This window comes from Kogia breviceps, chromosome 14, assembly GCF_026419965.1.
Source record: "Kogia breviceps isolate mKogBre1 chromosome 14, mKogBre1 haplotype 1, whole genome shotgun sequence".
Taxonomy (NCBI): domain Eukaryota; kingdom Metazoa; phylum Chordata; class Mammalia; order Artiodactyla; family Physeteridae; genus Kogia; species Kogia breviceps.
Window position 1 is genome coordinate 56380626 of NC_081323.1, and position 14717 is coordinate 56395342.

General features: G+C 61.5%; 2 protein-coding genes across 6 annotated transcripts in view; one reads left to right on the plus strand and one right to left on the minus strand.

The window, feature by feature from the left end:
* CORO7 (coronin 7) overlaps positions 1–14717 on the minus strand; it is a 59783-nt gene that overhangs the window by 12295 nt on the left and 32771 nt on the right. The window lies entirely within an intron of this gene.
* VASN (vasorin) lies at positions 2970–13918 on the plus strand. Its single transcript, XM_067012570.1, has 2 exons — positions 2970–3127; positions 11236–13918. The coding sequence occupies exon 2, from the start codon at positions 11246–11248 to the stop codon at positions 13274–13276; it is 2031 nt and encodes a 676-aa protein (XP_066868671.1). The 5' UTR covers positions 2970–3127; positions 11236–11245; the 3' UTR covers positions 13277–13918.

Here is a 14717-nt window from a genome sequence, read left to right on the forward strand (position 1 = left end):
GGATGAGATTTGTGCTGAGCAGAGGTCACCGTGAGGAGACAGGCAGGAGGAAGGAAAACAAGAGTCTCAGAGCAAGTATGCTGGGCGGGGATTCTCATCACCCAGCTGCTGCCTTGGCAAGAAATGGGGAATCAGCCTGCAGTTTCCACCCTGGCATCAATGGCTCACCTATGCTCTAAACCATCCTCTTTAAGAGGCTTGACCTGGCACCCCTGTGCCCCTGCCCCATCAGCCCCAGCTGGTTGGCCCAATGACTCAGGTGCTAGGGCCGCGGGGGCAGGAAGTCAAGGAGGGCAGGGCTGGCTTCTCTAACAGGTCAGGCCAGTCTTCTTCGCCTCAGGCAGAGCTACCTGAGAAGCTCCATCAGGCGGGAGCATCCTGCCCACCACAGCGCAGGCCAGGAAATGGGGTCATGGCACCCAGCTCCAAGAGTTGGCCAACAGCTGGCACGGGCCTGACCCCAGGCCTTGTAAAAAGAGCCAAGCCAGGTCTGGGTCTGGAATGCAGAACCAAGCCCCAGCCTGGCATAGGGCCAGAGGGGGTGAAAGCTGGCATGGCACCTCTCCTGCTGCCATGGCAATGGGGAAGGGCTGGCATCTGGGCCTGCCACTGGGAAAGGCTTTGACCCAGATCTAGGGGTCTGCTCCAGACTCAAAGGCACAGAAGGTCTAGAGCCCAGACCTGCCACCTACCCCTGAGCCCAAGTACCAGAAGATGCAGAACCATGGTGGTATCAAGTGGATCATGTGGGGGAGGGGTTACCCCCTGATACTCCCATCAGCTTTCCCAATATTGCTGCAAATAACACAGGAAGTACCGCGGTGAGCCTGCCAGGAAATGCAGTTTCAAGAGCCCTCCTCTGGTTCTCCCTGCCAGCCCATCTCTCCCACTCAGACCCACCACCTAAACGTCCTGGCATTGTCACTGGTCCAAAGCAGAACAGGTCCCCTGTTCTTGTCACCCAGGCTGGGCAGTGGGGACGCCCTTGAACCAAACCCTGCCCCCCACTCCCTTGCTCCCTTAGAACCAGGTTCTAAGGCAGGTGGTGCCTTGGAGCCAAATGAGGACAGGATGGACATACTGGGGAGGGGGGCCTGCTGGAAGCTGTCCTTGAACCTCCGGGTGGATGGGAGCATGGCCTGTGTGAGTCCAGGCTTAGGATTGGGGCGGGGGATGGATCCTTTAGGCAGGTGGGATCTCACTATCAGCAAGAAATGGCCACAGAGGCGAGAAGATTCAGGACCTGTCAGGAAGTCCTGTTCCTGGAGGAGAGTCAGGCTGGGGTCTCCTGAGGGCCTTAAGGGGACACAGGGCCCAAGGGCAGAAGCATAGGGACAATCTGAGCTGACCGCAAACTCAAATGCTTCAGGAAACTGAAGGAGTACAGCAGCCTGGTGTGAGACACCTAGGCTTGGTGGGGACTGAGGCCACCTGTGAGTCTGGGCCTTGGTCACAGGGGGCAGCTGCTGCTCAGCCTTGGCCGAGAGTTCCCACTCAAGGCAAGCTGGGAAGTCCCATTTTAATGTGAAACCACTGGATTTTTCAATGTTGGCAATGGCTTCAAAGTTTTAAAAAGTCCCACAGGAGCCAAATGAAACACACCTGAGGGCCTGCACTGGCCTAAGAACGGACGTTTAGAGGTGTGCAAGGCACACTCCACATCCACATATAACAACAAAAGCATGGGGTGCAGACCTCTGCCCATCCTGAAAGGGGGCCGTGTTGGGGAGAGGAGGAGGCGAAGAGCTGAGAAGGAAAGTCTGGGAGGTAACTGTTGCACCTGGACCCTGCTTAGCCCTGTTAGAGACTGGACACGGAGGCTATCCTGCCTTCTGGAGGTGATCCAGTCCTTCAAACACCACGCAACCCCCCCACCCCTGCAAGTTGGTGTGGCTCAGCCTGCTGGGATAAGCCTTCAGGCCCCCCGAGATTTGAGCTGGCCCAGCCAAGCCCTGACTGTGGGCTGGGCTGGACAGGGTGGCGGGTGTCCTGGAGCTGGCTGAAAGTTAGGAGCTGAGCTGGGTCCCCAAAGGCTCTGAGGCATGACTCTGACCACAAGTGCAGAGGGGGAGGAGGGCAGAGTGTTTTCCTGGAATCCTCCAAGGCAGGGGATTTTTCTGGACTAGCCCAGCCCCTGGCACCCACCCCTTCTGCCCCATTAAGGGCCACTGTCAGCAGCACCCAGGCCCCACCTACTGACAGTGAGGCCCAACCTCACATTTCAGCCCAGCACATTCTGGCCTTGAAGCTGCCGGTAACTGGGGGTAGTCTATCATGTCCCCTTCCTGGGTGTCGCTCCCTTCATCTAAGACATGGGGAAAGTGGTCCAGAGGTGCTCACAGCAAAACGACCCCAGGACTCAGATTTGGCATTAGAGGTTGTACTTATGAGGCTCTCAGAAGGGATCTGTGTGTGTGGCCTACCCAGGAGTTTCTGAAATTGGGATTAGCTACCAACAACAACATGGAGAGATTTCACATAAAAAATCCAGATTTCCAGTTTCTTCTGAAAAACCTGAAGCTCTGGCAGACTGGGACAGGTCATAGCGGCTGAGTCTTACACCAGTCTCCCTTCCCCAGGTCTCCACAGGCTCTGGGGTCCGTTCCTCGAGTTTTTATCACCTGCCTGGTATGTCACAGGCATCCAGGTTTGGGATGCTTGGTCTCACTCATTATTCGCCCGCTTTTTCACAGGAAAAAAGTTATCTGTCAGGGTCATATTACAAACTAGTGTCAGACCAGACTGGACCGCGGGACTCCTGACTCCCGACGGAACCAAGCAAGATCTCTCCTGCCCGCCTGATCGGGAGTTGGCGGGGTGAGGACCAGGCTGCTTGGCCGAATGACCCTTTCAGCAGAGGGGAGGCGGGTCTCTGTCGGCCCCGCCTCGGCCAATAGGGAACAGCCCCGCCCCCTCCCATGGAGGCCCCGCCCCCAGGCTCTTAAGACGGAACCCGCCTCCCGCGCGCCGACTCCGCAGCCCGAGCCTTGGGGCGGGGAGACGCGGACGCGGCTGCCTCGGCACCTCAAGACCTCAGTACCCAGGACCCCTCCGGCCTTCGGGCCAGGAAGCACTGAGGCCGCGGCCCGTCCCGCCCGGCTCCCGCCGCCGCAGCCGCTGCCGCCCGGTGAGTGTCTACCGGGCTGGGGGGCTGCGGGCGGGAACAGCGGACGGGCTGTGCACACGCGCCGATCACGCGCGCGGAACCCCTCGACCCCCACCCCGCGCACACGCACTCAGGGCGGGCACGCGGCCCCCAGTCCTGCATGATCACCTGGGCCAACTCGGGGACGCACGGCGGGCGGGCACCTTGCGCCCCCGGCCCGCCCCCTTATCTGGCAGTCCTCGGGCTCCGACAGCTCCACGGCCGGGGTGCGCGCACGCGCGAGTACGCGGCTCACCGGCCCACGGGGCTGCAAGCAGACAAAATAAACACCCCCTCCCTCCTCCCATGGCTGGGCCCTCCGGCATGACCAGTTTTATGAAACAAACCCCTTTGAGGGGATGGCCAAGACACAGTCTTGGGTTACTTTTACCTCCTGGAGTGACACTGGTTCTGGGCATGAATACCCCCAACCCTTGTCCCCCTGTGCAGATCGACGGCCTGGGGTCCGTCCTGAGGGCTCTGTCACTCAGGGCAGAGTAAGGGGCCCACAGGCATGCAGCCCTTGAAATGGGGTACGGACCTTGGCTGACTGGATTGTACTCCAGGTATCAGGGTGCCCCATCTCTGCCTCTACCAGGGAAGGGGCTTTGCTCAGGCTGTGAACCCAATGGCCTGGAGCCAGCCTAGTCTTTTGTGTCCCTGGGCTGGCAGCACTGCAGCCTGAGGGCTGCCGAGGTCCCCTGTGGTCACTGGCAGGCCAGCTGATTGGTGCCAGCCATTCTGCCTCACTCCCATTTGTTAACGATTACCACACCAGGGTAGCTGACTACCTCTCCCGCTGGGGCCAAGGGCTGGAGTGTGAAAGGTGGGAAGGAGGAAGTGGCCCTGAGGGTCCCTCTGCTTGCCTTCTGCACCAGGGCAGGTGAGACTCTGGAGCGTGGCACCAGGACCCAGAGCCCCTTCCGCAGACCAAGAGCTTCTAGGGCTGGGGGACTGAACTAAATCTCAAGGTCCCTTCCCACTAGGCTGGACTTTGGGCGTTGGGGGCAAAGAGGGGTGCCTGGGCGGGTGACCTCCAAGTGGGGTCAGCAGGCCTGGTGGGCCATGACGTCCAGTATGAGCCCAGCTGTTGGCAAGGCCCAACAGGGCTAAGGCAGGCAGTGTGGGGGATGGGAGAGTAGTCCCCTGAGTTTGCTGTCTTCTCCCAGGGGAATCAGCCCCTGGAGCTTCTGTAAACAGAGTGTCAGAGGCAGGAAGAGGGCTCTGGTAATGAGCAGCCCAGCTGGATTCCCTCCAGACCATTATCTGGCCTCTCCCGGCCCAGGGAGGGAGGATGAGCACACGTGTGCCAGGCTGGGGGCCCGGGCACTGCCTGTCCCCACCTCCCCTGGCCTCATGTTTCAGTGAAACAACTACTTGGGACCAGTGGGCAGGTGGGGGCTGGTGTCCCAGGGCATTTGCTGGAATGGCACCACTCTCTCCAGACCCTGGACATGGAGGAGGAGGGGTTCAACATGAGAAGCCCCTCAGACAGTGCCCAGACCAGTGCTCTCACCAGGCAGCCCCCTCTGGCAAATGCCCCCAAGGAGATGCCCTGGGCAGGGGATGAGTCCAGCTTCTGGCTCCCATTCCTGACACCTCCACTACAGTCCTGGGTGAGCTAGGACAAGTCCCAGGTAAAGAGAGTTGAGTCCTTGTGGGGGCTTTTAAGTGGGTAGCAGCTCCTGGGATCAGGACAGCAGGGTCTCAGCTGGGCCCTGGAGGCAGCTCCCACCTCAGTAGGCCAGCCAGCCAGTTCCCCTGGTGAACAGAGAGAAGGCTGGGTGAGCCTCTGCCCATAGAAGCATCCCTGACCACTGGCAGGCCCTGAGCTCATGGGAAGGACAGCAATGCCACTTAACAGGGTTAGTGATCCCTCCCGGAGCCCCCCTCAGAGTCCCCTCCCTGCGCCAGGGAGCCCAAGGCTCCACACTGCCAAGAAAACCAGCTCCCCTCACTGCTGTGGAATTTGAGAGTTCTTGGAGAAGGGGGAGGGCGTGTGTGTGTGTGTGTGTGTGTGTGTGTGTGTGTGTGTGTCTCAAAGCACAGCCCAGTGGGCGTGTGTCTGGCGTGGGCATGTGTCTGCGTGCGCGTGACCAGAGCAGGGCTGTGTTTGGGGGCGGGCAGGGGTGTGCTGAGGGTGGGCGGGGGCTCAGCCTTCTTCCTTTTATCAGTTTCCACATTCCAGAGTCAGCCGGATTGCTTTCCCTCAGCTGGCTGGGCCGCCTGGCCGGCCAGCCTCCCCCGCTTTTCCTCATTCCACCCTCCCTGGGTATGAGGAGGCTGGAGCAGACTCCCTTGGGCCACCTTAGGATTGGGGAGTGGGAACAGGCGAGGGGCCAGTTCTCCTCCAAGGTGGGGAAGGGCCCCCACCCGTCTCCTCCCGGGGAACGCAATAAGGCTCTCACATTCCTCGGAGGCTGCCTGAGAGATTTAATTAAGGAGGGAGAAAGCTAGCCTGTACTGAGAAGAGGCTGCGGCTGGGGTGGCCACTGGGGCCCCCCTGGCCCTGGGCCTGGGTGGGCAGCAATGAGAGGTGAGAGGCAGGCTTGTGGCTCCCCTAATCAACCCCACCTGCCCACCGATCAGCTCACAGGCCCCAGGAAGGTCCTCCTTCACTGCAGGGTAACCGAGAACCCTGGGCATGATGGAATGAGAAGGGCAAGTATCCTCTGGGGCTACCTCCTTCTCAGACCCTGTGTAGGCCCCAGACAGCCTGGGCCCAGCCGGCTTGGGGCTGGTGGCCTCCCTTGGTGACTAAGGTCTTCCTCTGGCAAATTGAGGGTTAATTGCAGAGTTAGGGCCTTAGTTGATGGGTGCTTGGCCCTGGGTGGGGACAGGGCAGTGAGCAAGCCCCATGTCTGAGCCCAGCCCCAGTGGCATCACACCTGCATGTGCTGACGGCAGCATCTGGACCAGCCCATTTCAAGTTGGGCTGCAGCCACCACATAGCTCCCGGGGCAGCAGGTGTCCTCTTCCAGCAGAGTGGTACCTCTGCTGACTGAGAAGGCATGTCCTGCCACCCTGAGGGCTCACTTGAGCCAGGGACTGGCCTTAGTCACTGGTCTCCCTGCCCTGGGCTGACAGGTCTAGCAGCTGCCAAGTCACCCACAGTGCCACAGAAGACACCCACCTGGGGCCAGGCAGCTCCTGCCATGGAATGGGGAAGGGGGAGGAGGTCCAGCTCCTGCTCTTCTGGTGCTGCCAGCTGGCCATACCTGCTCAGGGATCTAGACTCTTCCCTGGACAGGGAGACAGGTTGACGTACAGACTATCCCCCTTTGCAGTATTCTGCCCCAGGATCTGAGGCCTGACTACACAGGAGACCCACTCAAGGAGCTTCTCTAAAACACAACTCTGCCTGGGTCTCACCCCAGAAATTCTTATTTAATTGGCTGGGGGAGGGTGCGGCGTGAGCATCAGGAACTTTCTAAAGCTTCTTGGTGATTTTGATGTGCAGCTGGGGTTGAGAAGCCCTATAGGTGGGAGACGGAAGGGAAGCCCGGATGAGGTCGTGGTGTGGAGTGTCAGGACTTATCTATAGCGTGAGTAGAACCAGCTGGGGGTGGTGATGGAGTAAGTAAAGCAGAGACGCCAAGACTGGTGGATACCCCCACCACCAGTCAAAGGGCAGGGCTTAATCAAAGGGCAGGGCTAGGACCACCCCCTAAGAGGGCTATCTCTGAGGAACCTGAGGCTCAGCCCCCTCGGCCCCTTCCATGAGGGCCCAGGATAGAGACCCCAACCTGCTGGGCCAAGGGCTGCTTCTCCCCAGGGATGGGGAGACTGGACCCAGCCCGGGCCCGGAGCCTCCTCAGACACGTCAGCGAAACTGGAGCCAACTGTCCTGGCTGCCGGCATGGTCCCGCCTGCCTGAGGGGTTGGCAGACTCCTGGGCTGGGCTGCTGCCAGGCCTGGCCGGCAGTGCTTCACCCTGGCGAGCCGGCACTGGGAGCCAGAGGCCCAGAGCCGTGGGGTCAGATCTGCAGCCCCAGACCCCTGTACCCACTCTGCAGCATCGTGTATGGAAAGGGATGTGTGCCTGCTTCTGTCTGCCCATTCCTGTTCCCCACTGGCCAAGCACAGGAGATGCTCCAGCCTGAGGTCTCATGTGGTCACCCGAAGGCCCGGGTTCCACTCACTCGCCAGTCCCTGCCTGACCCAGGGCCTATGAGTGGGTGCCTCCAGGTGTCCCACACTTGGGGGTCGGTGGGGACACTCTGGGTCCCCAAGAGATGAAATGATGATGTCCTTACTCACCGAGCCCCTCCTTCTGCTCCCCCTCCTCCCCCGTCACATGCTGAACTGCCAGCCAAAGGACAGCTCACTTCCCCCCACCCCCTTCTAGAAGTAAAGGCACCTTCCTCCCATCCCCCCAGGCTGCTCTCTCTAGCTTCTCCTGTTCTTCCATGCCTGAGGATGGAGGGCAGCCTTTGCGTAGAGGCCTCACCCTGGGCCCAGGGGGCCTCCTGTCTGTGCCCAAATCTGCGTGAAGCCCCTCTCACACCATGGCATCCTCACCCCATGCATGCGGAGGGCAAGACTCGGGTTTTATGGGTGACACCCTCTGTAGGTAGTGTTTACTGACCACCTAGAATGTCCTCCAAATACAAACTAAACAAGCCCTGAGACTCAGGCGCTGTACCCAGCCTCGCCCACTTCACAGATGGGAACTTAGGCGAAGGGCTGTGGCCAGGCTGTCATGCAGCCAGGCTGCGAATGCAGGCAGTCATACCCCAAAGCCCCATCCCAGCACTGTCCCCTGGAGGGCCCTTGTGGTGGGGCCAGGCCAAGGAGAATCCAAGTGGAGGGGAGGCCCTGGACACTCTGCCGTCCTGCCTCCACTGGCCCCCCCAAATCCCAGGGCTACCTCCAGAACTCCCCAAACCCTTTGCAGAGGGAAAGGGCCCACCTTCCTGCCTCAAGTCAGCAGATCAGATATCAAAGCCCAGGCCCCTGGTCCTTCAGGGCTGCTGAAATTGCAAGGGCCAGGGCAGCCATGACCCCAACGAGACACTCCCACCCCCAGTGCACACACACACCAGCACGCACCCAGACAGGCGGAATCGCTCCCAGAACTTGTTAAAAGAACTTCCCCATTTAAAACAAACAGAACAACACAGAACCACAACCCTGGGTGCTCAGAACAACTCCAGAAGGTGAAGCAGGGCTGCTAAGAAAAAAAAGCCCACAGGTGAGAAGGGATCTGCAGAGCTGGTCTCCTGCTGCCCTGTCACCGGCCCCCTCCAGTCAGTCATTGCCCTCTGGGTCCCCTTTGGGGGCTCTCTGATCTGTTCTTGGTGGCAGAGCCCCCCAGAGCTGACAGCCCACAGCTTGCCATTTTTGCAAGGCCCAGTGCCAGCTCCTTGCTGGACGGGTGGAATGGGGCTCAGGCAGAGGCACTCATCCCTGCATCCTGTGGACTGGAAGCAGGGTAGCTGCTGCCTTCTGGGGTCTCTCCAGCCCAGAATGCCAGCTGCTCTTGTTCTGACCCAGCCCTCACTCTCCATCACCTTACCCAGATTGCCCCTGCGGCCAGACAGACTCCCGGTGTTCCTGCCTCCCTCTCCCATGATGACTTTACTGATTAAAGAGCCAGCAGACTACAGGTGAAACTCATAGCCCATGCTGGTCCCCTCCTCAATGCAGAATGGGAAACACCCCCCAGTATGCATCCCAGGCCCCCAAGGACCACATGCCTGGCTCCTCGGAGCTAAGTGCTCCCAATCCTGGGAGGTGTCCATTCTGGAATGCCCAGGTGGACAGATGAGGAAACTGAGAGAAAGCTGCTGTCTGTGGCCTCACAGTTCGGGTGCCCCTGGCCCAGGGCTACCCGACTGGAGTGTGAGCTTTTAACTGTGATCTTTTATAAGGCCCAGGAGAGCTGAAGCTGTAGGGGTGGCCAGGCTGGCCAAGCGTTAAGGTCCCCTCCCACCCCAGAGCCTGGCTGCACCCTTCCTGACCCTGCCCGCCACCCCCACCCCCGCCAGGAGGGCTAACTGGTGGGGAGGCAGCTCACCCCCCACGTGCATGAGGGGGTGAGGGTCGCTCGCCCACATCTGGAAGCCAGGCCATACCCACCGCCTTCTGAGTCGGGGAGGGTGGAGCGGGTCCCCACAGGGAAGGAGGCCAGGTGCAGCAAACATAGTCTGGGAATGGCGCCGGCAGGGCTGGGGGCACACAAGGCCTCCCAGGTTTTGGATGAGGCTCATCTGAGGCTGAGTGCAAGATGCTCCTCTGCCATTCACTCAGCGAAGATGGGCTCTGGGATACAGGGCCTCCCCTCAGGGAGGGTACAGCAGAATCTAGAGAGCAGAGGCGGTGGCACTGGCTGGGGTCAGGGAAGGCCTCCGTAGCTGGCCTCTGAAGGGCAGTCATCAGTGTTAACTAGTGAGGGGCACAGGGAACCCTGCAGGTGGGCAAGGCCTAGGCAGGCCCAACCTGGTGATGGGCTTTTACTCAGAGCTGGCCCAACACCTAGTGGCCTCCTGGGGACCACCTGCCCCTCTGCCTCACATTCCAGAAGCCCACATCCCTGGGGAGGGGCAGTCCAATGGACGGCATTAGGCAGAACATGGGCTGCGTAGGGGGCCACGCTACCTGTGTGGCTGGATGGCTGGCCAGCATGGGGGAAGGGGGGGCTGAGCCCCAGCACAAAAGGCCCTTGTGTGAGTAGGAGGCACCTGGAGGGGAGGCATGCCGGCCTCTCAGGGACTTTAGGGAACCAGTGTGGGGACTGCTGCTGAGGTGGCCCCCGGGCTCCCCGCAGGAGCCTGAGTGAAGGGAGGCCCATGCTGTGGCCCTATCCTGTCTCGGGCAGTTCCAGCTATGAGTGGGAGCCTGGAGCGGCTGGGGGAGCCCCCCCCACCTGGGCAGGACTGGGCCCCACATCAGGAGGGCAGGCCCAGCCACACCTAGACGTGGTTAAGGACCTGGGCTTTGGCTCAGATTTCCCAGCAGTGCAGAAGCAGCAAGTCACTGCACCTCCAGGAGCCTCTTCTCCTGTCATCTGGGAGTGAGGAAAACAGCTTCCACCTGGAGTGGCTGCTGGGGGACTAAACGAGGAGACCGTAGACGTTCAGTGCTGCGGGCATGTGGGAAGGGCTGCTGCTCCTCTTGCTCAGGGCTTGGCCTAGAGTGGATCCCAAGAAATGATAGAGGATCCAATCTGCGGAGCATTTCCAGGCTTGACACTGCCTCCGGGGCCACCACAAAACCAACGTCCCCCAACCTGAGACCTGGGTCAGCCCAGGGAGGCTGGGGCCCCCTCATCTCTAGTTCTTTCATCGTGGCTCAGAGATGGGGGATCTGAACACCAAGGTTCCCTGCCTCCCCGCTTCCCACAGGGGGACACCTGCCAAGGGCTCCAGCCCTCCTCTGCCTCCCCGGGGAACTCTCCTGCTGGCCATGTCCTAGGCAGGTCTGACTTCACAAGTGGAAAAACACCGATCCCAGAGTTTCCCCGTGAAGTCTTCATGCTGTGGTCTCTCCTCACTCGGAGGACTCAGAGTGCGGCGGCAGCGGCCAGTGGCCCAGGGCAGGCAGCTCCTCTACTTACGTGCTCGGCTAGCTGCCTGCCCGGTCTCTCCCAGATGCTGCGGGAGGGGCTGCCGCTCCAGAACCCACCATTCTCCCTCCTTCCCTGTCCACCTCATCAGAGATTTTTGGGGTGGTTTAGGGGGAGGGCACAGAGTCTGATGTTTTTTGACCATGTGTTCTCTCTGAGCCACAGAGAGGCCAAAGGGCTGGAGTTAAGGAAAAGGGGGTTATTTGTGGTCACTGAGTGTTTGGGGGCCAGGCCCCCCCTCTGTGTGCATCAGCCCACCGAACCCTGGTGTCAGCGCAGGAAGTAGCAACTGATATCTAACAAGGTCATGTGATTGCTCAAAGTCACATAGCGAAGAAGTGACGGGGCAGCGACAGGAACCCAGCCAGGGCACTGGGGACCTGACTCATAACTACTGTATGCTGGTGGGTTTGGGGGCAGGGAGTGGAGAAGGGGGCTGGGAATTCCCTTCCCGGTCCTTCCTGGAGTGGCTGTCCCCTGGGGCCCCTGACTCACGGTCTCCCGCTTTCCTCTCTGCTCCCAGGGACCAGAAGATGCGCTCCAAGACACCCCCGCCCCTGTTGCTACTGCTGCTGCTGCTGCTGCCGGCCCTGGAGCCCAGGGTGCAGGGCTGCCCATCTGGCTGCCAGTGCAACCAGCCACAGACAGTCTTCTGCACCGCCCGCCAGGGGACCACCGTGCCTCTCGACGTGCCGCCTGACACGGTGGGCCTGTACGTCTTTGAGAACGGCATCACCACACTCGACGCGGGCAGCTTTGCCGGCCTTCCAGGTCTGCAGCTCCTGGACCTGTCACAGAACCAGATTGCCAGCCTGCCCGGTGGGGTCTTCCAGCCACTGGTCAACCTCAGCAACCTGGACCTGACTGCCAATAGGCTTCGGGAAATCACCAACGAGACCTTCCGCGGCCTGCGGCGCCTGGAGCGCCTCTACCTGGGCAAGAACCGCATCCACCACATCCAGCCCGGCGCCTTCGACGCGCTCGACCACCTACTGGAGCTCAAGCTGCAGGACAACGAGCTGCGGGCGCTGCCCCCGCTGCACCTGCCGCGCCTGCTGCTGCTCGACCTCAGCCACAACAGCCTCCCAGCCCTGGAGCCCGGCATCCTGGACACCGCCAATGTGGAGGCGCTGCGGCTGGCCGGCCTGGGGCTGCAGCGGCTGGACGAGGGGCTCTTTGGCCGCCTGCGCAACCTCCATGACCTGGACGTGGCCGACAACCAGCTGGAGCTCGCGCCGCCTGCCATCCGGGGCCTGCGGGGCCTGACGCGCCTGCGGCTGGCGGGCAACACCCGCATTGCCCAACTTAGGCCCGAGGACCTGGCGGGCCTGGCAGCCCTGCAGGAGCTGGACCTGAGCAACCTGAGCCTGCAGGCCCTGCCGCACGAGCTCTCGGTCCTCTTCCCCCGCCTGCGGCTCCTGGCGGCTGCCCGCAACCCCTTCAACTGCGTGTGCCCCTTGAGCTGGTTCGGCCCCTGGGTGCGGGAGAGCCGCGTGGCACTGGCCAGCCCTGAGGAGACACGCTGCCACTTTCCACCCAAGAACGCCGGCCGGCTGCTCCTGGACCTTGACTACGCCGACTTTGGCTGCCCGGCCACCACCACCACGGCCACGGTGCCCACCATGAGGCCCACGGTGTGGGTGCCCACAGCCCCACCTTCCAGCATGGCTCCCACCTGGCTCAGCCCCACGGAGCCGACCACTGAGGCCCTGAGCCGACCGCCCCCTGCCCCGCCCACCATGGGTCCTGCCCCCCAGCCCCGGGACTGCCCGGCATCCATCTGCCTCAGTGGGGGCACCTGCCACCTGGGGGCGCGGGGCCACCTGGAGTGCTTGTGTCCTGAGGGCTTCACGGGCCTGTACTGTGAGAGCCGAGTGAGGCCAGGGCCAAGGCCCAGCCCTTCCCCGGCCACCATGCGGCCACCCCAGCCCCTGCCCCTCGGCATTGAGCCCGCCAGCCCCACCTCCCTGCGGGTGGGACTGCAGCGCTACCTGCAGGGCAGCACCGTGCAGCTCAGGAGCCTCCGCCTCACCTACCGCAACCTGTCGGGTCCCGACAAACGGCCGGTGACGCTGCGGCTGCCAGCCTCACTCACAGAGTACACGGTCACCCAGCTGCGGCCCAACGCCACCTACTCCATCTGCGTCCGGCCCCTGGGGGCCGGGAGGGTGCCTGAGAGCGAGGAGGCCTGTGGGGAGGCCCGCACGCCCCCGGCAGTCCGCTCCAACCACGCCCCAGTCACCCAGGCCCGAGAGGGCAACCTGCCACTCCTGATTGCGCCCGCCCTGGCCGCTGTGCTCCTGGCCGTGCTGGCTGCTGTTGGGGCGGCCTTCTGTGTGCGGAGGGGGCGGGCCGCGGCAGCTGTGGCTCAGGGCAAAGGGCAGGTGGGGCCAGGGGCCGGGCCCCTGGAGCTGGAGGGGGTGAAGGCCCCCTTGGAGCCAGGCCCCAAGGCAACTGAGGGTGGTGGGGAGGCCCCGCCTGGCGGGCCTGAGTGTGAGGTGCCGCTCATGGGCTACTCGGGGCCCGGTCCCCAGGGGCCCCTCCCAGCTAAGCCCTACATCTAAGCCTGGGAGTGATGGACGGCCAAGGCCAGGCTCTCGGCCCCACTGGGACTGGCCAGGGCCCTCTTGCTGCCAGATCATGGAAATTCTCAGATCCGTACGATGAGGACATGTCAGGACCTGGGCTGTGTGACCACAGCAAGTCCCTGCCCCTCTCTGGACCTTGGTCTCCTCATCTGTAAGACGCTGGGACCCAGGTGATAACCCCTAAGGTCCCCCCCACCGCTCGAGTGCCTAGAGGATGGCGTCGTTCCCGTCTTCTGCAACATGCAACCTCTGGGGTGGGGCGGGCCCTGCCGTGTGCTGGTAACACAGGCCCGAGGATGCCAAGCCCCCCACCCCAAGGAGACTCTGGGGGCCAGTGAAGGAAGCCCCCAGAAAAGAGAGCAGAGGGAGAGTGGGACTGGGGATGGTGTGGGTGACCCTGCCTCAGCCCCAGAAAGTGAAGGAACAAAAGAAACTGGAAAGAAAGATGCTTTAGGAACAAGTTTTGCTTTTGTTTTTTAAAATATATTTATAAAAGATCCTTTCCCATTTATTTTGGGAAAATGTTTTTCAAACTCAGAGACAAAGACTTTGGTTTTTATAAGACAAATGATGATATGAAAGCCTTTTGTAAGAAAAATAAAAGATGAAAAGAAACAAGCATGTTTCTCAGGTATGGCCCCAGGGTACCTGGGCTGGACGGAGGGAGGGTGGGGACTCGCAGGGCAGGGTCGGCCTAAATGGCCAGCCCTCTCTGTGGGGAAGCTGGGGGCAGGGACCCCTCTCCCCAGCGGGCACCAGGCCCTAGTCAGCATGCCCTAGGCTGTCCTGCCCTGGGTTGTGTCTGCTCAGTCCACTCGACTGAGGTGCCCAGACCAGCCTCCCAGTGAGACTGGGAACCAGGAGGGAGCAGAGATAGGAAAAGGGCCACTTCAACCTCCAGGCAGAGGAACGGTTAGGGCAGCCTCACCCTTCCCAGGCCCAGTCTTCTGCCAGCAGGAGCTGCAGGGCTCCTGGGAGAGGCTGGGGAGATGCTCATGGCAGACGCAGGCCAAGATGACCCCCAAGGGTCATCTCAGAGATGGGTCTGATGAGCAGTTCACCGCCTGCCTTCCTCTGTGGAGGAGGTGCCTTGAGCCATGTCCTGCCAGGCCCTCATGGATGGTCCTGGACCAGATGGCACACATGGCCCAGCCCTTCCTGCAGTCCTGTTGCCCCTCTGCATGGGCTCAGGCTGGGAGACCTTGCTCCCAGCCTCCTGCTCTAGCTACAGAGACGGGGCCTTGGTAGAGGAGCAGCACAGATCCTGAATGGCAGGAACTCTTTGCTGGGTGAGGAGGCAGGGACCGAGCCAGGGCTGTTAGGGGCAGGTGGCCCTGTGATGCCTTTACTCTCTGCACTTGCGTAAAGTACCCAGGCTTTCCAGAAACCTCAGAAGTAGGAGTGTTTTCCAGGAAGC